Source organism: Nelumbo lutea, chromosome 2 (assembly GCF_056320005.1).
Source record: "Nelumbo lutea isolate HS-2025 chromosome 2, American lotus-T2T, whole genome shotgun sequence".
NCBI classification, from domain to species: domain Eukaryota; kingdom Viridiplantae; phylum Streptophyta; class Magnoliopsida; order Proteales; family Nelumbonaceae; genus Nelumbo; species Nelumbo lutea.
The window spans coordinates 4,977,061-5,001,917 of record NC_142685.1 but is presented as its reverse complement, the minus strand read 5'-3'; the positions used below and the strand labels follow the sequence as shown (position 1 = coordinate 5,001,917).

The 24,857-nt window shown below is 36.4% G+C and overlaps 2 protein-coding genes across 11 annotated transcripts in view; both read left to right on the top strand.

Annotated features, from left to right (window-relative positions):
- Positions 1–41: 41 nt before the first annotated feature.
- On the top strand, positions 42–11,350 carry LOC148868220 (phosphatidate phosphatase PAH1-like). 9 transcript variants are annotated; one of them, XR_016107720.1, is made up of 11 exons: positions 42–298; positions 612–2,304; positions 2,408–3,006; positions 3,109–3,182; positions 6,895–6,979; positions 7,926–8,052; positions 8,761–8,833; positions 10,375–10,418; positions 10,521–10,649; positions 10,746–10,844; positions 10,979–11,350. XR_016107720.1 is itself a non-coding variant. In XM_088972215.1 (11 exons), exons 2-11 carry the CDS (start codon positions 816–818, stop codon positions 11,030–11,032), a joined length of 2,733 nt encoding a protein of 910 aa, XP_088828341.1. In that variant the 5' UTR covers positions 42–298; positions 612–815; the 3' UTR covers positions 11,033–11,350. The 9 variants fall into 9 exon arrangements, 5 of the variants coding, with proteins under 5 accessions (XP_088828341.1, XP_088828342.1, XP_088828344.1 ...); XM_088972215.1 differs by having other exon boundaries at positions 7,966–8,052; XR_016107721.1 differs by having other exon boundaries at positions 55–233.
- Positions 11,351–13,872: 2,522 nt separating this feature from the next.
- Positions 13,873–24,857, top strand: part of LOC148868219 (uncharacterized) — a 59,315-nt gene continuing 48,330 nt past the window's right edge. For both annotated transcript variants that reach the window (XM_088969864.1, XM_088969865.1), the window contains exons 1-3: positions 13,873–14,395; positions 19,843–20,061; positions 22,857–22,952. In XM_088969864.1, coding sequence (XP_088825990.1) covers positions 14,246–14,395; positions 19,843–20,061; positions 22,857–22,952 — 465 coding nt within the window. In that variant the 5' untranslated portion in view covers positions 13,873–14,245. The remainder of the gene's footprint in view (positions 14,396–19,842; positions 20,062–22,856; positions 22,953–24,857) is intronic.

The window sequence follows — 24,857 nt, the reverse complement described above, 5'->3', positions numbered from 1 at the left end:
TACATCCAATATATACAAGTCAGTATAAACGTAAGTCCGTTGTTATAGCACACTGAAGGGGTATTTAATGTCGATTTACTCGACGAATACCAAATTTATTACTCTTTCCTTGGGCAGTCGGACTGATCATATTGTATTGATGAAGGAGGGGGGATTGACAGATATAACATAGATAGGAAATGAAAGAAAAACGGGGAACAAGCGGGAAAGTCGTCCAAGTCATTAGCTATCAGGTTAGTATGGTTAATATGTTTTTCGGTGGGGATCGTTCGAGCCCGAATTCCGCCATTTTTAATCTGTAAGTGCACTCTTTTTTGATTCTATATACGACTATGGAAATCAATATCTCCTCGATTCTCTCCCTCTTTTTTTGGTTTTCTTTCGTTTCCGTTTTTTTTGGTTTCCTTTAATTTATCAAAGTCTGTTTACGAAATGTAGGGTTTTCAATTATCAGTTTTTTCGATTTGATTCGAAAATGATCATTTGCTAATCCTTTTTTCACGTAATTATCTGTGTTTAGATTTTGTTTTCTGTCGCGGTTTCATCTGTTGATTTAATCGCTCATTTTGTGTAATTACTCGTAATCGTATTCGATTTCATATCTCATGCAGATATCACGGCAGAATTTGGAATTGTAATCGAGCAAAAATAAACGAAAAAAATGCACTCTCCTGTTGTTCTGGTTGTTGTAAAGATTAATTTATTTTATTTTTTCGCACATATGTGAAGGCGAAGAGTTGAAACTTGTGGGTTCTATTTAGGCTTTTGTATTCATTTTTTTCCTAAGTTATTTTCTTGGTTGTTAGTCGGGAAAGATGAATGTGGTCGGTAAGGTTGGGAGCCTCATATCACAAGGTGTTTACTCCGTTGCCACCCCATTCCATCCTTTCGGCGGGGCTGTTGATGTTATTGTCGTCGAGCAGCAGGATGGAACCTACCGGAGCACGCCTTGGTATGTTCGCTTTGGTAAATTCCAAGGTGTTCTTAAAGGTGCCGAGAAGATTGTTCGCGTCTCTGTAAATGGTACTGAAGCCGGTTTCCATATGTTTCTTGATAACTCGGGTGAGGCTTATTTCATAAGAGAGGTGGTGTCAGGCAAAGATAACAAAACCGAAGATTCTGTTAAGGATTCTGAAGCTACACCACTGGATAAGAACAATAATGACAATGGAGGCATGAGTGATGATAATAACAATGACAATACTAGTATTTTTCTGAATCAGAGCACTGTATCCATTGCTGAGGAGGTAGCACAATTTTCTGTTGAATCTGTTTCGTCAAACTTGGACCAAATTGACAGTATTGAGTCTGATAATGAGAAGCAGTCGTATGAACCCCAAGACGAGGAATCTCCTGGAAGGGGTTCTGTTGAGTCATCTGGTTACGGAGCTTACAGCTATGAGAGCTTAGATCATGTGGAAGACGTAGTGGAGTCTCAGGGTTCTGACTCAGAAGTAGTCTTGGTGAGTGTTGATGGTCACGTGCTGACAGCTCCTATCTCATCAGAAGAGGCCATGGATAATGATAATGTGCAATTAAGTACACCACAGTTCCATCTTGGTCCAGGTGAAGGGTCCGACTTCAATGGAAGTAATGAAGATTTTGGTACCAGTGACGATGCATGGTCTGTACCTAACACTGCATCAGAAGGCAACTCTCCTTTTTGTGATAATGGTAATGCTCATGGAATTTTAGCAGAAGTTTGTGAAGATTCTACAGTAGATGTAATCACAACTCAAGAAACTTATCATATTGATAGCATTGAAGGAGATGAAGTTGGTGGGATCAGTAGGAAGGATATTTTCAGCAGCCACTTGAAACTTTCAAGATTAACCTTATGCATTGGAGGTGTTGATTCACAAGGTGCAGGTTCTCCTGGCATGGAATTGATGACAATAAAGGGCTCTGAAGATTTGGAAGAGAATAGTCTTTCCAGTTGTTCAGCAGAAGAGCAGAGTGAAGTCACCGGTGATCTTAAATTTGAGAATGGTGCTGAGTTCTTTTCTCCTAGCTCAGATTTTCTCAACAACATGAAATCTAGAATTTTAAGCATCGACATTGAGGCTTCCAAGGACAATCCCGAAATTGAAAGTTCAGATGGCATGGCTGTCCAATCTTTAAATAGTGATCCCAGGAGGAAAGATGAAAAGTTTGGTTTTGCAGGAGAAGATCAAAGTACACAAAATGGCCTTGGAAGACCTGAACCCGAAGAAGTGTGCAATAGAAGGAAGATAGCACAACATCAGATGGAAACAGGTAGTTCTGAACCTTCAGCTGAAGGGATAACGTCTGGTTCAGGCATGGGTAAGGACCTCCAAGTGATTTTCAATCACGAAAATGGACTTCTCTTGTGTTGCTCAACTCTGATGTGTTATTATTCTGTTTTATCCATGCTTATCGCTTACAGGATTTGAGATCTCTCTATGTGGGAATTCACTTCGTGCTGGTATGGGGTTGGGTCCTGCTGGTGAAGTTTTTGATGCACATCGCATATCTGAGGAACAATTTAAAGCTTCTTCAGCATCAATCATTAAGAATGGAAACCTTGTTATCAGATATAAAGATAGATACTTACCATGGGATAAAGCTGCTCCTCTGATTGTTGGAATGACTACATTTGGTTTAGATTTACCCATTTCTTCCAAAGATACAATTCCTGTGGAACTGGAGGAGGCACTGAATCCCAGGGATGAGGCACCTGGAACCATGTCCACCTCTTCTAGCCGTAGGTGGAGGCTCTGGCCAATTCCATTTAGAAGGGTTAAAACCCTCCAGCATACAAACAGTACCTTATCAAATGAAGACATATTTGTTGATTCAGAGTCAGGTTTGCAAAATGCACTTGTGGAGCCTAGCCAAACATTCAGTGGTGACTGTGAGTCTCCTCACAAGCAGTTAATAAGGACAAATGTTCCCACTATTGAACAGATTGCCTCCTTGAATCTGAAAGAAGGTCAAAATATGATAACCTTCAGTTTCTCTACCAGAGTTCTAGGAACCCAGCAGGTTATATTCATCTTTGCTGTACAGTATTGTAGTTTTAGGATGATAAATAGGGGTTTGGTGTATTATACTTTCCAACTGTTTATTCACTGTCTCCTTTCATAGGTTGATGCCCATATTTACCTATGGAAGTGGAATGCAAAAATTGTTATCTCTGATGTTGATGGGACGATTACCAGGTAAGTTTTTGTAGCATCTAAGGCCCTAATGCATGGTTATGCTTGAAGGAACTGCTGTTATTGTTGTCATGGATCCTAATAGCCTAGGTATGTCAATGTGGTAAAAAAATCATATAAAGGGACCTGTTTTGCTTAAGGATTTGGACCCTAGACATATGAATTGTGGCTAGGAGATGAGCATTCAGTGTTGCATGGACATGGACATGAGAATCAGAATCTAATTGTGTCTGGGAGTCCAACTTTTGGCAATACGAAAAACAAGGACTTGTGGACATGTCTATAGACAAGTATAAAGTATAAACTATTAGATTATTCCATAGTTTGTTGAATTTTAACATTATAAACCTATAGAAAAAAGTTTTTAAAATATTACTTAATAACACTTTGCACAGAAATGGCATTCATTGTGTATATTAATGGTTCATTTATGTGAAATAAGAGATGAGAGAAAGAAAAATATCATATTAAGTGTATCACAAGAATCCATGGAGTGCTGGAGTCTGAGACATGTCCAGCACAGACACTTCATCCATCTAGGGGAGTGTCCATGCAAGACTGCAAACACTCCAGATGCTAGAATTCCGCAATAGGTTTTTTTTTTTCAAAGGCGACAAAACAGTTTATTGTATTACTATATGGAGGGAAATACTAGGAATGCTCACAGTTTGGTTAACTGAACCGATAGTACCGGTCAAAAAACCAGTAACCGAAACCGAACCGAAGCTGATCGATTAACTGGTTGATTGGTTCGGTTAATTGCCGATTTGATTCGTTGGTTTTCCGGTTTTTGATTTTTATAATATATTATAAATAAAAATGTACATATATTTTTTATAAAAATATTATATTATAAATAATAAATAATATATTATATATAATGCATATATATTCATTTATAATATGTATAATATACTACATAACTATATAATATATATAAATATATGTATACCGGTTGGTTCGATTAACCAGAAGTTTTGGTTCGGCCTTGTCAGTTCGGTTTGGTTTGATTTTTTGGTTTTTTGATGATCACTCCTAGGCAACACACCCTCTCTAATAGGCCAGTACCTTTTTTAATGCTGAAATTTAGTGAGAAAAATTCAAAAAATACAAAGAGACTGCTGAAGCAGAAATATGTATGTGGGAAAAAAAACAATAAAACCTAAGCTGGAAGCTTGGGAATCAATAGGTGTCTTGATACCTGGCTCTTTTTTTTTTTTTTTGGGTGGTAGGCCATGTGGTTTTGGCCCCAAGAGGGGCTAAGGGCTATACCCTAGACCTGTAGTTAGCAGGTTAGTGGGGTTAGGGTAGCTAGTATTACATGGATACAGACATGGGAATCGGAATATGATGCATGCCTAGGAGTCTTGACTTGGCAAGACAAAGAAACAAGGATTCTTCTCTATGAAGTATGAACAATTTTTCCTTTTTATTTATTACCAAAAAAAGCATCTATAGAAAAGTATAAACTTTTAAATTTGTTCATATTTTGTTGGATTTTAACATTATAAACCAACAGAAAAGGTCTAAAAGATAATCTTTGTTACTTAATAACATTTTATAGGAAAAACTATATTCATTGTGTGCATTGGCTGTTCATTTATTTTGAATAATCAAGGAGAAAAAAGAAAAATGTCATGTGGAAGTGTTCTTCAAGAATCCAAGTGTTAGAATAAAAAATATGTCCAATACAGACACTTATATCCATTTAGGAGAGTCCATGTAACACTGAGGGTAGAAGGGATGCATGCGAGGCCAACGGTTTCACACAATGCAGATAGCCTGCTTTTTTGTGGGTTCAAACCCAAGCGTTCTTAATGGTAGGGATTCCAACTGACCACCTAGACTACGTTGCCATTGATGATAAGATAATAAAAATGGACCGCATGAGGCTCTTTCTTATCTTTTGTATCATTGTAATGATGGCCTTCCAAAACACGTTTGTAGTGGCTCTACAAGCATGGCCATTTTACACTTCACAGTACATGTACACAATGTTACCTATAATCCACAGTATGGTAATAAATTATTTTTGGTAGTGAAACAAAAACCATGAGGTTGTTATTGGGTTTGATAGACGTCATGTCTGCACCTGGATCTTCTAATCTGCCTTCTCTATTCAAATCTGTTTCTTTTTCTGTTTGCCAAGTTGTCAAGTTAAATAGTTAATTTGAATTCCTAATTGTCTGTATCAATTTCCTGAATCACTTCTTTGCATGAACCCTTTGCTCTCTATTGTTACCTATCAGCCTCCATTCAAAAGCTTACATTGTTCAAAGTGCAGTTCAAACTGTGTGCCTAGGTGGTATTTCACATGTTTTTTTTCCTGGTGTATCAGTCTCAGGTTCTCTAATAAGCACATAGCATTATTATCTAAAACTAAAAAGAATTGAAGAAATTCCAATTTGGACATTGTGCTAGTTTCTCCATACTCCATACCTGAAAGGCCTAAACTTGTATCAAGTTTTTGAAGAGTCCTATTGTCACTTGACATAAAAGTAAACTATAAGACATCCAGAATTTGATGGCTGCAGTTTTGGTAATCCAGGATGGTGGGGGCATTCTGGAATCATGAAAGGCATTTCTTGATAGCCCACCTATTGGCATTGGAACCTCTCTGATCTATTATCATTACTGAGATATGAAAGCTTGGAAATTGAAATAGACCAGGCGTTTTTTTTTTTTTAAGTAAATTAAAAGAACTTATTAAGACTGCCAAGTTAAAATTGGATGGATGAGGGATGAGGAAACATGTCCATGGTTCTACCTCCATTCTGTTATGGAGGAACAGTTTTTGGCATGGAGCATGAACACTTTGTTTAAATGTGTATAGTGATCTGCTAATTCTCTAGCACAGTCTTTAAATAGGGAAGAAACTGGCAGGACTGGTTTGTATTGGGAACTAGCCCTGTGGGATAGGATTGACAGATTTGTTCTTGTATCTAGAAGGATGTGTGTTAAATCCTCTACGTGCAAGAATGGTAAAATGAAAGAGTGGGATTTCCGAGATTAAAGAGACAAGAGATGGGACAATGTTGCAAATAATAGCATTTAATTTGCTATTTACATTGAGGAGAAAATTGTAACAAATTTACAAGCATAATCAGTGATTGTATTATTGGTTTATATGGGCAAAATTGTTCTTGAGAAATCAGGACACAACCAATTGTCTGACACTTCTTTTTTTTTTTGTTTTTTCAATTTTTTTTAAGCCATTACTCAATGTTGGTTCCGGCAATCTGGGTCCAGGGAGGGTGGACTGTATACAGATCTCAGCTTTGACATTTTTTGGCACATAGTGGCTGCTCTTAGACTCAAATCTGTGTTCCATGCTTGTCAGCCCGAGAATTTACCATTAGACCAAGCAATGGCCCCTAAGGCAATTATATATAAGCGGTTTAACTACCCAAGATGGGGACAACATCCAAAACACATAGCACACTTCCTGACACATAATGGTCAAACCATATGCACTTGTCTTTCAAGTGTGGTAGTTTTATGGATCCTTAGTATGTCACATTGTGGGATTGTATGCTTTATTAGGGCATATTTGAAGAATTCTCTAAGTCATAGGTGCATTGGAGCTTTAAGCTTCTTTAGGACACATTTGCAGCAAGTTTGAAGTGCTTCCATTTTTGTTAAATGACAATGTTATTTTTTGTGAAAATGAGCCATTGGTGCAGCCCTTGACTTTACTTGAACGCATGTTTTTCAGGTCAGATGTCCTGGGCCAGTTCATGCCTTTAGTGGGTAAGGATTGGACACAGTCAGGGGTAGCACGACTTTTCTCTGCCATTAAGGTATGCTTAGTCTATGTCTATTCTTTTTGGCGTCCATTACCAGTATTAGTTTACAAATATACTGAGTTTTTTCCTCACAATTTATTCCAGTTCTTTGTAAACCCACACTAGTCCTACAACTAGTGGAGCTAGTGGTTCATGCATAGGACTTTTGTCTTGCAGGGTTCCTAAACAATAGTAAAAACAACTTGGTTCGTTTCTTCTTTTTAGCAGTTGCATGTATTTAATCCACTTTTTTTTTTTTTGGGAAAAGATCACTAGTGAACTTTTTAGTGATTTTTAATCATTAAAAGTTCCATGAGAACTGTATTAATAACGAGGAAAAATAAAACAGAATATTATTAAGTAGGATTCTGTAATTGGAGTCCACTCTTTCATGTCAACTAGCTGGGGCCAACATTGGGTAATGACCTTTTGGGGTGTTTGTGGTTATGGACTTAGGGGATTGAAAACCAGTCCAACTAATTAAATTGGTGGACCAGTCAATGCATACAGTTGAACCACTGATTGAACTTAAATTATTATTTTAATTTCTTATGACAGTAGATACCAACAGGTAACAGGTTAACCTTGATCACCTCCTGCTGACAGGGTTGGACTTACTTGCCTCATTGCCAGTTCAAATATAACATTAATGAATTCTTTTCTGATAGGTTTGATTATTAGGATCATCCAATTGGATTACTCTTTCCCAACCTCTCATTGAGACAGATCTCTTATTTATCTGCTTAGGTTTGACAGTTCTCTGTAGGGAAGAGAGAAGCCCTCTTCCCAGATTCTTTGTTTTGATATTAATATATACATGAGCTTTTCTAGCGATCTGGAAAGTTTGGCTTCTTTTAAGTTTGATGTATTTTCTCTTTTACATCAGACAGTCTAGGTATAGTAAGAACATAACATATTTGATGGGTGTTCAATTTCTTTTCAAACATGTCCCCTTTTGCAGTCAAAGGTTGGAGCTGATTCTGGACTGTATTCAAATGTAGGAAAACGGTTATCAACTGCTTTTTCTTAGTGCACGTGCAATTGTTCAGGCATATCTAACCAGAAGTTTTCTCCTCAATCTGAAACAGGTCGTGATATACCTTGCCTTTTGTTTTTATTCTAATGCTTATTTGCTTTGTGTTTGGGATGGTGGATGTGTTGGTATTTTCTTTTTCTTTTTCTTTTTTTTTTTTTTGGGGGGGGGTCCTCATTCCTTTGGAAAGACAGGAATTATGATCTGCTATTTGTGAGGGCATATCAGTCCTTGTTTGCATCAAGTGTAGCTCTGCACCAGTTGTTTTTTTTTTTGTTCCATTTTTATCATAACAAAGTAAAAAGAGATTTTTTTCTACAATTAATAATATTGTTGAGAAGAAAGGTAAACTCCCTTCACATGAAAGGATTTCAAGTTTGTGGTAGCACACTACACAGCATAGAGCTGACCAATAATACTGATATAAAGGGAAAAAAATGAATCAGCATGGTAACCTTGGGCCTGGTCCCCCTCACTCAAGAACAGATTTGCCTACAAGGAGTCAACTGTCAACCAAATCATTGTCCATCCTAGGTATCCATCTGAACAGTCTGTTCAGCCTGATATCCATCTGTGCTCTAGTTATTTATGCATCTCATATGTATTCATTTGAGCAAACCAGAGTATGTTAGGTATTTCATGCTTCCTTGGCATTTTATTTGGTAAATTATTTTGTAGCTGAAAGGGAACAGGATAAAAATACTAAAATAATTGCAGCATTTATTTTTTCCTACAAATTGATTATATGTTTCATGTTTGCCAGGATGGTAAAGCTTTACCAAATGGGCCTGTTGTCATTTCACCTGATGGATTGTTTCCTTCATTGTACCGAGAAGGTGAGTTCTAGTTACCAAGAGGGTAGTTTCTACCTTATGATTTGCATGGGATTCTATTAGTTGATGCTCAACTCAGCACAATGAACCGTTTATTCATTGTTGCATGCTTACAGCCTTCGGTTGCTGAAGTAATTAAGCCTGCTTAATGAAAGATATGTTGGTTATCTTTAGTTATCTCCTTTGACCATACTGACAAGGGAACATGCCTTATCTAAATAAATTTATCGGAGAAGTATTGATAGGCCCAATGCAGATTTCTGATTTCCACTGCAGAGTTATAAACATTCAAAAGGTAAAAAACCCACACTCTATGCACTCACCCTCCTGTGAATTGGCATCAACTCTGAGCTGGCACTTACCCCAAATGTACTTTGAGCGTACAAATTCTGACCCTGGGCTGAATCGTCATTCTCCCTAAATTTATTTGTCGCTGTTTGATACTTGGGGGTATGAAATCTCATCCTATCGTTATTGATAAAAAAAAAATCTCATCCTATTGTGAGTCATAATATTGTTACCAGAGAAAAATTAGTTTTAGTGCACTTATTTAGAAAGTAGAAGGTCTTGACTTTAATCTGAGTTAAAGTTGCTGTATCCTATTTTTGTCTGAATGTAAGTGGTATTTAATGTTGTTGAAGGTAACTTTACACAGAGACTGAAGGTAGTTAAACTTGATCACTAAGAGATACCCCACCAAAATGTTGTTTCTTTGGGTCATCTGGATGAAGGGGTTGTAACTTGTAAGGACAACTGATGTTTGCTCTATACAGAATTTGGGCCATTTGGATACAAGTGTTGTTTAGAATGATGAGGAGGATAGGATTCTTTATGCCATTTTGGGGGTAATTGCCGAAGACATTTTCAAGAGGGCAGGGACTTGTGATCTTGGTCTGAATATTTTGGGGGCTTCTAATATCCTTACCACATGGGTGTTGAAGATATCTGTTGTCTGAGTTGCTAATGATTCAGACATTCCTTTTTGCCTTGGTCAGACCATAGAAGAATTCTTTCCTAATTAAAAATGCAGCACCTTTTTTTTTGGATTCTACCAGCTGGTGGATTAGAAGATTCTCTAGTCAGGAATGAAGTATTAAAGTTGTGCATCGGTCCAGGGCTTCCTTTGTAGTGGCATTTTAGGTGCTTTCTTTTCATTGTTGCTCCCCCTTTCTCCTTGCTGATGGGTGACCTCTTCTACTTTCTTTTCCTTTTCCCCATACTTCCAGCAAAACCTTCTCTATTAAATAAATTGTTAAGAAGTTGATAGTTACATAGACCCATTGGAGGAAGGGCACAGACGATATTCCAGAACCTGTTTTTGATATTGCCAGAGCAAGAGTGCATGTTGAACTCTTAATAAAGTTTTCAGACAAATAATGAGAGTCTTGATTACGTGGGGTTGTGTGTGTGTGTGTGTGTGAGAGAGAGAGAGAGAGAGAGAGATGGAATAGGTTCCCGGAGCTTTTGTTTTGTGCTGTGTGAATGCACTCACCATATTGACGTGGCTCCTCTAATTGGCATTTGCTTTCTCTTATTGATGACAGTAATAAGAAGAGCGCCTCATGAATTCAAGATTGCGTGTTTAGAGGTAAGTATCACAACCGGTCGAGGCAATTCTCTAGAGTCTTGTTATTATCGAACACGATCATTTTGACCATTTTCTTATTAGCTACTTCTCATTTTTTGACAGGACATCAAAGCCCTGTTTCCATCTGACTACAATCCATTTTATGCGGGCTTTGGGAATAGGGATACTGATGAACTCAGTTACAGGAAGATTGGGATCCCAAAAGGGAAAATTTTCATCATTAATCCTAAGGTATTATTTTTCTCTCCTATTATGTTTTTATTACAAAACACATCATATATATGTATATGCTTTTTCCAACCATATTTCCTCGAAAAAAAATGGTAGGGTGAAGTGGCCATTAACCACTGCATCGACGTGAAGTCGTACACTTCCTTGCACACGCTGGTCAATGACATGTTTCCACCCACTTCTTTAGTTGAGCAGGTGATGACTTCTTATTTCATAAAGCAGGAGCACAGAGGATCAGTTTCAATTTTACTGCTTATGTCGTTTGTTAATTATTATCCCTTTAAACAAGTGATCTGATAATGAAGCCCTTGATATTCAAACCTGTGCAGGAGGATTTTAACTCATGGAATTATTGGAAAATGCCTTTGCCAAACATTGATTGATGGCTTTACTGACATGTGCGATTAGACAGACCTGGGAATCCAGAGAATGTTTTCACGGCCAACATCCACTAATCGGTTTCAACTTCTGGTGTCATCTTGATCCCCTTATAAAGGGGGTGCATGGTACAGTGGCAATGGGTCGCTGTTGCATTTTGGGTGGGTCAATACAAATCTGTGAGAAATGTATTGTATTGTCACTTCATATATGATTGTCAATTGTCATTTCAACTAGAAAAATGCATGTGAGAAGCATCAAATTTGACGTTTAGGTAGAAATATCAATATTTATTGATCAATAAAAAACATTTTAAGTAGAAAGATTCCTCATACAAATTTGTATCATTCAATCCAAAATGCAAACCAACACTGCTGTAGCAAACTGTTACGTGCCTTAGGAGAACTCGCCCTAAAAGCTAGCTGTTAGATGGAGGGAACCCAAACACATATACACTACAACAACATCCTATACTACTGATGTGGGATCTCACATTAGCATCCCATACTATCAACATGGGACAAATGGATCATAACATCCCATCACGCTTCTATAGTCTCGGTGCCCATGCAGGTTGGCTTTGCATTAATCCACCTAGTCTCGGTTGAACACTGCAATATTGATGTCATCACTTGCGCTGTACGATTGCAACTAAGGTTCAAAGTATCAACATGTATCAGCCCGTATTGGTTGATTCATATCGTTTCGAGACCCCTCTGATACGCCTCTACAGTGGATGTATCGGAGATTTGACCAGTTTAGGGGGTAGAGGAGACTTAAATCGGCCCCTTTGAACTGGTTGCAAAAAAAATAAAAAAAAAAGCCTGAAACACTATATCAATTCGCCTATCGATATTTTGAACCTTGATTGCAACTGGGAGGCATAGTGTAGGCTCATACCATTTGTTATGTGCCTTAGGAGAATTCACCCCTAAAAGCTAGCTATTAGAGGGAGGGAACTCAATCACATATATACCTTGCAACAACATCCCATACTACCGATATGGGATACCTCACATTAGCATCCTATATTACCAACATGGGACAAATGGATCGTAATACAAGCACCCCCAAGGTTTTGGACATACACGATTGTATCTAATAGAACAAATGCATTCTTTCTTGATAACCGCGTTGTGAGATAAATTCATTAGTTTCTTGAGGATGCTGAGGAAAGGCGTGCAGGAAGAATTTGATCGGGGTGCCCAGACATGGACTTTTGATCGAAATGGATTTGACATTCATAAGCCACTTTGTGTTGCATAAGAGAGAGAGAGAGAGAGAGAGAGAGAGAGAGAGAGAGAGAGAGAGAGAGAGAGAGAGAGAGAGAGAATATTCCCCATGCTTGCATTTTTTAGTTTATGTAACTTTTATGTGTAATGTGAGAAAAGATATTTCACCAATTTGTATCCATCATTTCAGCAGGTAAGAAAATAGTAATGGTACCAAATAGAACCTTAATTTGCTATTTTGTTTTCAGAGTGCAAAATAAGCTAATTTGGTTGATTTGAAATTGTAGATATTAATATATAAAGATTAAAAGAATCATCATTTATAAACACCAAAAGCATATGCAATCTTGTCATCTCAAACTTTATTTTATTTATAAGGAAAATGAGCACAAATCTGCAAATTTTTCTTGAACTTTCTCTATTATAAGTACCTAGAATTTGGTGTAAAAGTTTTGTTATTTTATCAAAACAATTAGTAAAAAGGTACTTTATATTGCATTAATGAATCAACTATAGGCATGTCGCATGCATATGCATTAATGAATCATGTATAGGCATAAGTTAGGGGTCTACCATAAGTTCCTTTTTGATTACTTATCTCCTTTTTAAAGAGTCATTTAAGTTTTTGGGGATTTGACATTAGGATATATCAAAATATTGATACAATATTACCATTGGCACCCTCGCAATGCAAAATTTGTACAGTGCCCCAGTTGACACTCCAATGACATGTTGCTGGTGTAATTGATGAAATCGATCATAACATGATGGCATTTTAAAAGAAGGGTTGGAAAAGTAAAACCCTAAACTCCAAATGATAATCGGGAGGGATAACACAATAAAGTAACCATGAAGGTAGGTTGTAGAATTTTGCTATATATGTACCCAATTTTTTTAATATAATTTCCATTTTATCACATATAAATAATATACTTCACGATCAAGGCAAGAGTTAAACTGTAGCCTGATGCGCCATTTGATTGATATTGACCAATATATTTGATACATAGTTAAGTCAAATTCGATATTAAATTATACGCTTTTAAATTTAAATATGTTAATTCATAATAGTGAATTCATGTATGTGTTTTTGATTTGTGTGAGCAATTTGTAAAGTAATGGGAACTAGCTCTAAAAAAACTCAAGCACTAAACCATTAGCAGACTGATTTGGTGGCCTAGCTGGTAGGATATTTGATTCGTTTGAGTGAGTCTTTGGGATCAAATCGCATTGTCACGAGGGTTGGGGTGGTTAAAAGAGAGGGGGGTTGCAGCCCCACGAAGCAAAAAAAAAAAAAAAAAAAAAAGAATTTAAGTTAACATAGAGGATAAGATATAATCAGATCCATCATTTGATTGTAAAATTCTGCTTTTTACAAGCTGCAACATTACCCGTAATGGAATAAAAGTCAACAAGAAATTGGAGCTCCTTTTGGATTTTATTTCTTTATTTCTTTAGATTTTAGAATGATGAGCGACGTATTTATTTCGTTAGTGACGTGTTTACTTTTGATTGGGTGTTAGTAGCAAATCCGAAGTCGAATTGTCGATGTTAAGTACAGTAGAAGTTTGCGCGAAGTGTTTGTTTATAATTAGCTAGCCAGTGAATTACTCGAATCGAAATACAAGGCCAAGGCACTAACTCCCAAAGCCCAATACGTTGAAAATATATCGGGGAAGCGAAGACGCTGACTCTTTCTCTCTCTCTCTCTCCCTCTCCCCCCCAAGGCCCCAACCCACACGCCAATGCCATCTGGATTTCTAGATGGCAGATGCAATGCAAACTCACCTCTTCTCCCATCACACCGACCCCACACTTCTCCCTTGCTTGTTCTCATTTGACAGTTAGAAATCCATCACTGCCATCAATCTACACCAACAGACTATTTCTTTCCTCTCGAGCTCTCCGTGTTACCTAATCACCCCTCTGCAATTTAATCGTTCCATAGACAAACCCTAATTTTTCCCATAACACTCAGAGGCTACTATGTCGTGGTTGAGATCCGCAGTGAGCAAAGCTGTCGAGGTCGGCGGCAAGAACAACCTTACACGTACCGTCAGGAGCTACGCCGATTCCGTCGTCCAACATGCCGGTCAAGCTGTTGCTGAGGGTGCCAAGCTTTTGCAGGATCGCATTGTAATCTTCTAATCTCCCTATCGCTAAGTTCCCTATTCTCTGCTTCTTGTTTTATTTTCTGTTTATGCTTTTACTTAATCTCTTTTGTTAGACCAATTTGAGCTCACTTGTACTCTTAAGTTTTAAGCCGTCAGTTGCTGGTGAAATTAACAATTTTGCCACAATGTTATGATATTTTTTTATTCAATTTTATATATCCAAATTTGTTTTGGTAATTTGATGAAATGCGCGCGCCGTTTTCAGCTTCGGTTATTCAATTTCTTGCTGTTAGGTTTTCGTATTTGATATCTTTTGTTACTTCTCGTCCTATCACAGTATTGGTTCATGATAAATTTTCCCACGTTTCTTTTGAAATTCCTTTCGCTTTCTTAATTTATGGTCTAAACACATTGATACCTGTATTCTTATGTTATTTATGTAAAGTCCATTAATTTTGATCCGTATTCTCAAATTATTTATCTGAAGTCCATTAATTACTTCCATTTTTTACATTTTCAAAGCATTTAAGTGATACTATCAATATCTTTGTCATATCTGATTAAAGATCACTGCTGCAAGCACCAAAAGAAAAATGATCCTTACCATTTAGGTGATGAACCGTGTTAATAATAACCATAAATCAATCAATTAAAGGCCACCTACCTCTCTCTCTTTCTCTCTCTCTCTCTCTCTCTCTCTCTCTCCCCACACACACACACTTTAGGACAACTTCCACATCAGAGGGTCTCCTTGCCTTTCCCTATCCCCTCAAAGTCTCCTACTTGTTTGGATTTTTTTTAGAAACAAGTTAAGAAAAATCTCACGTGGGGAATCACATTTCCATCTAAGCCAATTTATCCTCCAACTTGTGCAAACTCTCCTCTGTCAGTTTGTTTTCCAGTCCAATAGGGAAACTGAATAAGACCTCCCCACTTATTTTGCGAAAATGAGACTTTATTTCACTATGGGGAACTGAAGGAAATTGAATGAAGATAGGCATCTCCAAAGCAGAGAACTAGTTATCTTCCTTCCATATCAGTTGAAGGTTTCCACATCAGTCTCTCTCTCTCTCTCTCTCTCTCTCTCTCTTTCTCTCTTGTGTTTCCTCATGAAAACTAGGACTCTACCACTCCTCCACCTTATTCTTGCATTATACTGCATTCTATGTTTGTAGTCACTTGATGACACCTTCATATGAATTCCAGATCTTGAAATACTGAAGCTATTCTTTTTATTGACAGAACCTTGAAATATTCCTGGTCAATATTTGGCATGACATAGGTTATATTTAGCTTCTAATACAAGCCCAGAGATGTTGCAATGAATTGATCCTCTTGGATTGGCATAAGCTGAAAGTTGGAGTGGGTTTTGAGTCTTTGTCTTGTTATGCGTCTTTCATCATGACAGATGTTGTGAATACCCTTAAATTATTTAACAAATCCATTCATAGTATAGCTTGGGATTTCTTGAAAATCTCTCTGTCACAAGTTTGGTGGATCAATTGTTTGTTATAGTTCATTTAGTACATCCATTAAGGTTGATTGACAACAGGTATATTTTATGTTTTACTGTACTAATCTCCACTGCTATTCTGCCTAACTGTGGTTACCTTTTAGCATAGTGATGCCAAAGTGTTAACTAGAACCTGTAGTTAAGTGAGACGGATGTGAAATGGTAATTTTGTATGTAAGGACAATTAGTTGAGTGATGAGGGAAAAGGATGCCAAGCAAACACGAAGATAATATCCACTTGGCGATATTCCATTATAACTTATCTAAGCCCATGGGTTAAGATTATTATTTAGGTTTTAACTTGAACTTGCAGACTTGAGTATTATTGGAATGTTAATTCTGAAACTATCATCACCAAAAAAAAAAACTCTGAAACTATCATCCTGTTCATGATTTTATTGATTCGGCTTTACACCTTACTTTTTTACTGCCTACCTGTTTATTCATCCATGTGTGAAACATCAAGGATCTAAACAAATTCAAATTGGCTGATTTGATTCTCTTCGAATTTTGTTTATGATAGACTAGGTGCTTAAACATACCCATATCTATCTAGTCTGAACCATACCAATCCAGTTTATGATAATGATATCTGTGACCATAAGCTAAATTAAAAGGATATTTATAAATGGATGAAAAAGCATACCAACTAGGATCAAGAAACACCCCTGCAAGGATTTGCACAAGATCAGACATGGATGTGATTTTACAATCTCAAAGATTCTTTTTGTGGTCCAAATTCCAGTCAAATCCAGAATAAAAGAATTAGATGGGACAACAAACTCAGATATTGACTTACCTTTAAGGGTAGAGAGCGAGAAAATAGAAGGGTATAGTCCTTTAATCGAAAATTTTCAATCCAAAGGTTTTCTTAGAATCTAATTTTATTATTAGGAAAGTGATCATACCTAATGTGATTAAGAAACGGAGGGATTTGTGTTCCATTTGCAATATGTTGGGGGATTTGAATTAAAAAGATATAGAAAGACTCTTTGATAACAACTGTTCTGATCTAGCTTCAGTTAGAAACAAGGTTATAGGCTTTTTGAGTTCTGGTTAAGTGTACAAAGGGCTTCCAATGGTGTCCAGCTTTTATCTTTTTGCAATCTGGACCTTTTTTCGTTGAGTCTTTTTGTATATCCCCAATGTACAAGCTCTCATTGTACATGGGCTGATGTTATTGGTTTTCATCATAATTCAATTCAATACTTCTTCTTCTTCAATCAATGAATCAATCAATCTATCAATCAATAAATAAATAAGTAAATAAATAAAAGGAATAATGACGAGTGGTGTGCAGATATTGAAACATGATTATAGATTGGTTTTGATGTTACCAAATTTTTCAGGGGTGGAGAGAACTTATATGGAGAGGGCTTCTTTTGGGATGGGTTTTTTTGGGAACTATAGAATTGTATTTTGATGGAGCAAGTTTAAATATTTAGTTATGTCAATTTTCTTTTTTCTAGCTTATTTTGATGTATAGGTGCTAGTTCATCACCCTATACACTATTATAATCATTTTCATTTAATGAAGCTTTTCATTGATTTATTACAAAAGATTTATGCATGTTTTCTATGCTTCCCCTGTATATTTATTGCATGTACTGCTTCAGCATTATATGCAGTTGTCTAATAATTCTTTCACAAAAATATTCCCCACTTATGTCTTGCATGTCAGAGAAAAACCACAAAATGCAATCCTCTCTCTCTCTCTCTCTCTCTCTCATATGATAGAATTTCCCATAATTTACAAAGAATCCTCAATTGGACTGGTATATTTGCCATTTTTTGTTTAACTTGGTATAGTTAAATCAATCCTTCCTGTAGAGGGAGAAGAAACAACTCCAAACCTATGATGCCATCTGCCACCTGGTTAAAGTATGTCCTCTCTTATGAAAAAAATTTGATCTTCTTTATTGGACATTTCACATTTTCTAATTATAGTGAATCCTCAGCACCATAGATCTATTTCTGTGCTACCTTCTAAAAGGGTGTCTTGTGGCATCATATACAGGAACTCTTTCTTCATCCACTTGAGTAATTGAGATGATATGCAGATACAATTTAGTCATTAATTTTGTTTAAATTTAGCAAGTTTTTAATTATATTAGTTAAATTTGTGAGCATGCGGATTTAGAAGTGTTCTGTGGCTTGTTATGTTGTTTCCTTACTTGAACCACTGTGGCAAGTAGCATGCAAAGTAATATGAATTTTGTTTATCATATAGGCTAACTTGCTCTTAGTGATGTATTAAGAATGGATTCATATTGAAAACTTTCTCTTAAAATTGTTTTTATTTGTTTAAAGTTCTATGGCCACTGATATCCTCCCTCAAGCACTAAATGTGCTTTTTTCTTGTTAATGAAACTGATTTGAGCTTTTATTTAAGTAAGCCACCATGATGGTCTCTTTAAACTGTAACCTGATTGAGCAAGCTGGTCCAAGAACCAGTTAGACTGTTCTAGTGGAGGGATTTCAGAAACTTCAAACAAGCTCATTGTTGGAAGGTGTTCTAGTCTCTCTTTGTCTGGTCTATGTTGTTGCATCAGTTTGCTATTAAGAAACAAGAAGGTTAATTGGAGATTTTCTCATTCACTAAAGAAATTCATGACTTGTACATTGTGTTAATGTCTTGCACCCATGTGGCTGAATGGGCAGAATCTTTTGCAAAGGGTGGGATTCTTAGGAGAGATAGTGTGGTACTATCCTCTTTGTATTTTTACCCTTCAGTTCTGTTCTTTGGTTGATTCTATTGGACTATGCTTTTTATGCATCCTCCTCCTCCTCTGTCTGTCCGTCTGTCTATCTTTTCTTTTCTTTTGATATAATTTTGCTTGTATTTTCAAATCTATGTAATATTTATCAGCTTTGCTACTATCTAAAATTTAAATAAATTGTTCCTTTCTTAATCAGTCTTTTGTATTTTTGCTTTGTTCTATTGATGACGGTTCTCAGTTTCGATATCATGGGTATTGCCATGCAGAGATTGGGAAATTTTGGGGATATTTTGCTGATTTTGCTAAGATATTTGGAAAATCTAATGAAATCAGGAATTTTTTTTAAACATGAAATAAGTTATAAGCCTTCAAGTAATCACTAGAAGAAGCATAATTGCACATTTAAGGCTAAAAAAAGCATAGAAAAAATGGATAAATTAAGTAAGAGAAGATTAAGTGACTTAAATAGGTATGTTTCTCTTTGTCTCTCTTTTAGTCTTTTAACCATCTTTTCTTCATTATGTATGTCATTTACTTGCCAGAATTTGTTCTTTTTTTGTTACCATACTTTTTCATTAGATTGAGATAATCTTTTGTTGTTTTGTATCATTTTTCCTTTTTCTTTTGAATTGTAGTGACTTGGCAAATGAATCATATCAAAATAGTAAGCCAAATTATTCTTTTAGTTAAAGGTTTTTAAAAAATTATGATGATTTCAAAGAAATATTGAAAAATTTCTTATAATATTCAAATATTTAAACCTCAAATATATAGTCTATCAATGAAATTTGAAATATTGCTGATATTGGAGATATTAGGAAAAAAAGATTCTTGGCATTCATATCTCCCCCTAGCAAAGTGAGGATGTTCCAGGGAAATTTCACCAATCTTGCTGATATTTTTTTGATGAGTAAAAAGATAATTTATTAATTCAGAACTTTAAACTGATACAACAGCCCTTGAAGATGTGCGAGCTGCAGCCTCTCCCAACAGATTACAAAGAGACTATAAAAAAAGAACAAACATTACAGCTGAGCCTAAATCATTACTTCCCTATTTGCCCCTTGCTTAACTAAGCCACCAGCCAAAGATTTTGCTAATCTCCCCACCCATTTTATTGTTACAGACATATTCTTTCTGATGTTGTGAACCATGTTATGACTAGTGTTTTTTAACTTATACTTGGTTAGTTTCTTCAATATCTTACCTTTGTAATATGTCTTGCAAATTTTTCAGGGGTCCAGGAATTTCAAAAGCTTTAAACATACTGTGAAAAGATTGGAAGAGGTTTCTATTTCTTGTAGGGGGCTAGAAAGAATTCAATTATTGAGAAGGTGGTTGTTTGCACTTAAAGAAATCGAAAAATTATCTGGAAATTCTATTAATGACAAAGAAAAGGTTCTTGATCAGCATCTTGCTTCTGATGAATCCAGCTCTCCAAAAAACCCCCCCATGGTGAGCAAACACATTTTGCTATTTATTTATTTATTTTTGACTTTGCCTTTTGAACTGCTACTACAAAGTCAAAGCGTTTTTTACTGGCTTAATTTATACTTTCCTGATGTAAAAACTTTGAACATGTTAATATTCTGTTTTGATTTGTATATTCCATCTATTCCTTAGTTGTCTTTATCAGCTGAAATAGAAACTATGTACAAATATACAGAATAATTTGTCAATGAAGCCTATACCTTGTCAGAAGAAGGGCTTTTTTCTTGGGAGATGATACTGGAAGTCAATACCTGTGATGTTCTTCAAAGGGGGAGACCTTGATATCTTTCACCCCACATGTGCTACATTATGAAATAAGTAACGATTCTATTTGTCACCTGCTAATTTCTGGTCCTTGAGTCATCAACATTCGGTTGCATTTGTTTTCCTTGTTTGGTTCTAGGTGGTTGCAGCTTACAGATGTAGATAGCCTTTTCAAACAAGATGTTTTTCTCTAGTAAAAGAAGGGGGAGGATATTGTGGGGGTATTTGATGGTTGCTCTGTTGTGGGCAGTTTGAAAAGAAAGAAAATATGGATTTTTCATAGACAAGGAACAGCCCCAAGAGGTGTTGATTGATTTAGCCACTATAAGACTAGTTCATTGGGAACGTGCCATGAATAATTGAAGCACTGTTGTTTCATCCTCATCCCATAGGGTGAGGTTTGTACAGTAGTGGCAGCGACCCTAGTTTTGTGTCTTGAAGCTAAATTTTGAAGGATGCAGTCTTGGCAATCTGTGCCATTGGTGTTCGAGGAGACCTTAACAGCTATAAAAGGACTACTATCTTGGCATATTGACGGTCCAAAGGCATGGGAACCTCAGTAAAGTTGAGATACTATCCTTATTCTTGGGTTTAAATTTGCAATATCATAAGAAAGCTGTCTTTGGAAGTGAAGGAAATTCCAAAGTGGCCATAAGATGGATGAAGGGGAAGATTTGACCTTTGGTTCTTAAACATCATATTACAGAGACTATATTTTTGGCCTCTAGAATGAACTTCTCTTTCTGGTGGGCTCCAAGGTTTATAACCCCGTGGCAGATACATTGGCTAGGAAGGGGGTTGTAGGGAAGCATCTTTCAGTGGTCCTGTTGCATTGAGGCAGTAGGGGGAGTTGATGTTTATCATTGATGGGTGTTGGAGAGGGGTTGTTCTATTGACTGGCCATGGTTGTCAAGACGTGCCTAGGCGACAAGGTGCCGTGACGTGCTATGAAGGGTCACCTCGCTTAATTGCCAAGCTAATTTGTACATGGCAGATGGCACTATAAAATACTTTTATATTCTTAATTTTTTGAGATTATAATAATAAAATAGACTATTAAACTATATATTTATTTTGTGCTTTTATATACTGGCTTCTTTTTATTATTTCTTATTTGTTAGGGTTCAATCAACACACATGTTCTTATTTGTTAAGGAAGGAACGACTTAAAATTTTGACCAATCATCACATTCTTCTTCTTCTTCCACCTTTTCTTTTCGTCTTTTCCTAGGACAAAACTCAGCCCCTATGTTTTCTGACTTCACTTTTCTTTCTTCTTTTTTATCATGAATATGTTAATTTTCTAGATTTTAATATGAATTTATATTTTTTTGTGAAGATTATAGATAATTATTAATGAAAGATGGTCGCTAGTTGTTATGGAACCTAGGGAACTACCCTAAGGTTCATGCTTTTTATTTGAAAAAAATCCATTGCCTGGTTGACTAGGCAACAAGGTGCCCCCCTGTCACCCAGCCTTGCCTTGGCTCTTTGAAAACTGTGACTGACTGAGGGTTGCATTATCTACTTCTGTACAGTTCATCTTGTTATTAATTGTCAGTTTTGACATGCTGCTCACGGGTGTAAACAAACTGATCTAACTTGTACCAGATCAGGGAGGCTAGAGCCTTTTCTTATAGTTCAATTGCTAGTTTCTACTGGGTTCCTACTTCCTATATCAACAAATGCACATGCAAATGCTCTAGCTGGACTGATGGAGGAATCAGTAGATGGCCTTTCTTTTGAGGAACTCACCCTGATCTAATGTTTTTCTTTCTGTTGATTATCTGAGATCGGTGTATGTGGGGAAGAGCAGCAGTGGGGCTATTTGCTCTCTTTTCTCAGTCGGCGGAATGGGTGATAGCTCTCTTTTTCTGTAATTCCTTGTACACCTTTATAATTTCTGATTTAAACAAAATTATGATGTTACTGATCCAAGAAAAGCACTTGACTACAATGAGTTTAAAAGGAGAGATATAGAATTGGAGACCTTGTAGTTGTTACTCAGTTTTATGAACACTTATTTGTTATCTCATGTTTCATTTTGATGACACAAAATGTATGAAAACCACATAATAAAGTTTCAGTCTTGTAAGAAGCTTCTAAGTTTTTACATTCTTGTATGCATTCTTAAATGCATTGGTCAATGACTTATCTCTAATTCCTGACTTTTTTTCTTGGGTCCATAACGTGGTCTCTGCCTTGTGGATAGTTAAATCAGATTTTAGTGGACATAGTCCAGTAAAATAGAGCTTGATTCCAACACTCAAGTGGAATCAAAGAATATTATCCTTGTTGGATAACGAGGTTTGCTTTGCCTGTCATGGACGTCTTACAATAGTAATGCAATCTCTTTTTGGAGTAATTTGTGCATGGCGTTGTATTATGCTTATTGCTTGTTCATTTGGAAGAGTATGAAATTTTAAAAAAATTATGAATTTTCTTCATCCCTTTGTTTAGGCTGCTGATCCTATGTACTTCATTCATTGTCATAGGTTCTGTTTTATGACTCTGAATTGGGTGGTGAGCCAATGAATTTTCGTGATGTCTTCCTTCATAGTCAAGCTCTGGAAGGCATAACATTGTCCATGGTGAGTTAGATGAATTTAAACGATCTATTTTATTTGATGGATGAACTTCAGCAGTCTATCATTGGATGTGCTTTGACTTGTACCCTGTAAATGTTAAAACTTAGATGCAGCATGCTGGAGTTTGAAGCTCTTCCATAAGGCTGTGTTTGGTTTGATAGAAAATAAAAGAAAAACAGGAATTGGCAGAAAGTTCAGAAGGACCCAACTTTCTATTTCTCTCTTATTTTCTATCAAACCAAACATAACTTAAATGTCATGAAACCCTGTAGGTCTATATGTGAGCATTTTCTGTAAAATCTGGAATTGTATCCATAATTATCTGGTCCTTGGTCTTTATCTCTACATATTGGACAGAGCTTGTAAAACTTCCTCTTCCACAAATGGCCTCTAAAGCCAATCCAAATCTTGAAATTTGACTAAAAGACACTTCCTTCCAGGGGGAGAGATGTTAATGATATATCTTTGTTGTCTGGCACCTCCCCTGAATTGGTGGCTTATTTGTTGTTTCATTACCCTTTCTCTACTGCGTTATAGTGGCATGCCAGTGAATATTTCAAGTAGCATCTCATCCCTCATTAACATGTGGCTCTTAAAGGGGTTTGACAAGCAGCGGAACAACCCAAGGAACTTCATGCCTTTTGTACTGTGCTGTTGCATATAGAACAAGAGAAACAACTGGGGTTTTAATGAAAGAGGTGGTCAGTTAGGCAAAGCAGAATATCTCATCTAATTTTGATCTTCTATCTTGGAGGAATTCCAAGGCCTGAATTTGATCAATGTTTCAATTATTGGAACAACATTATCTTTTTACTTGTTTTGTTAACAAGGTTTTAAAATATTGATACACATGATATGCAAGTGTTGAATATCATGCAATTTCCAAGGTGCAATACTCTTTTTTATATATATTTTTTCAGGATAATAACTCACAGATGGATAACTGATGATGGGCATTAACATTTAAAACCATTTAAATTTCCAAGTTGGTCACCTCCAGAAGAGGGTTTCTTAAAATTAAAATTTGTGGAAGCTGCCAAAGCAACCCGGAACCATTGGGGGAGTATTCAGAAACAATGAAGGAAGCATCATTGCTTTATTCTTGGGTCCATCAGGAGTAAGAGGTTCCATTAAAGCAGAGTTCTAGGCAGTTGTGCAAGGGGTTAAGTTTAGCAAGGGATTGGAGCTTCAACAGATTGATCTTGAAGGGGATTCTAAGCTGGTAGTTGGCTGGCTGAAAGACCCAGACTCAGTAATTTGGACTTTTAGAGAGGACATAAAGTGATTTAAGTGGCTAACTTCCAATATGGTGGCGAGGATCCAATGGGAAAGAAGATCGGCAAATGGATTGGCAAAGATGCTTATATTTGTGCGAGGCTGCACCTTGCGATTCTACTTGCAATGCTTGGATTGTTTGTACTCTTCTGATCTTAATTTTATTAACAAAGTTCTACAATAAATACTGATATGGTATGCCTGATAGAATATGATACACGTTGATACTTCAAACTTTCTTTGGTAATAGTATAGATGGTGCTTATATCCGGAGGCTTTTTTTTGGTAATAAATAAAAAAGAAAATTTATTTGTAAAAGAAAGAAGTACATCTTTGAAATTTGCAGAGAAGTTGGGAGTAAGAGAGATGGAAATTGAAGGGGATTCACTATTAGTCATAAATTGGGCAAAACAAATCAACTTAGCACCTTGAAAGTTGAGGCTCATCTTCAGAAAATTGGTTCACTAGCAAGAAAATTCAGTTCCAGCTTTGATTGGGTCAAAAGGAAAGCAAATAGCATGGCGGATACTCTAGCAAAGCAGGGAGCTGATAGATCCACTTTATTTTGGGCAATTCTGTAATATGTTGTAACCTGGGCCATTTAAAGATGACTTGCTGTTTTGCTGTAATATG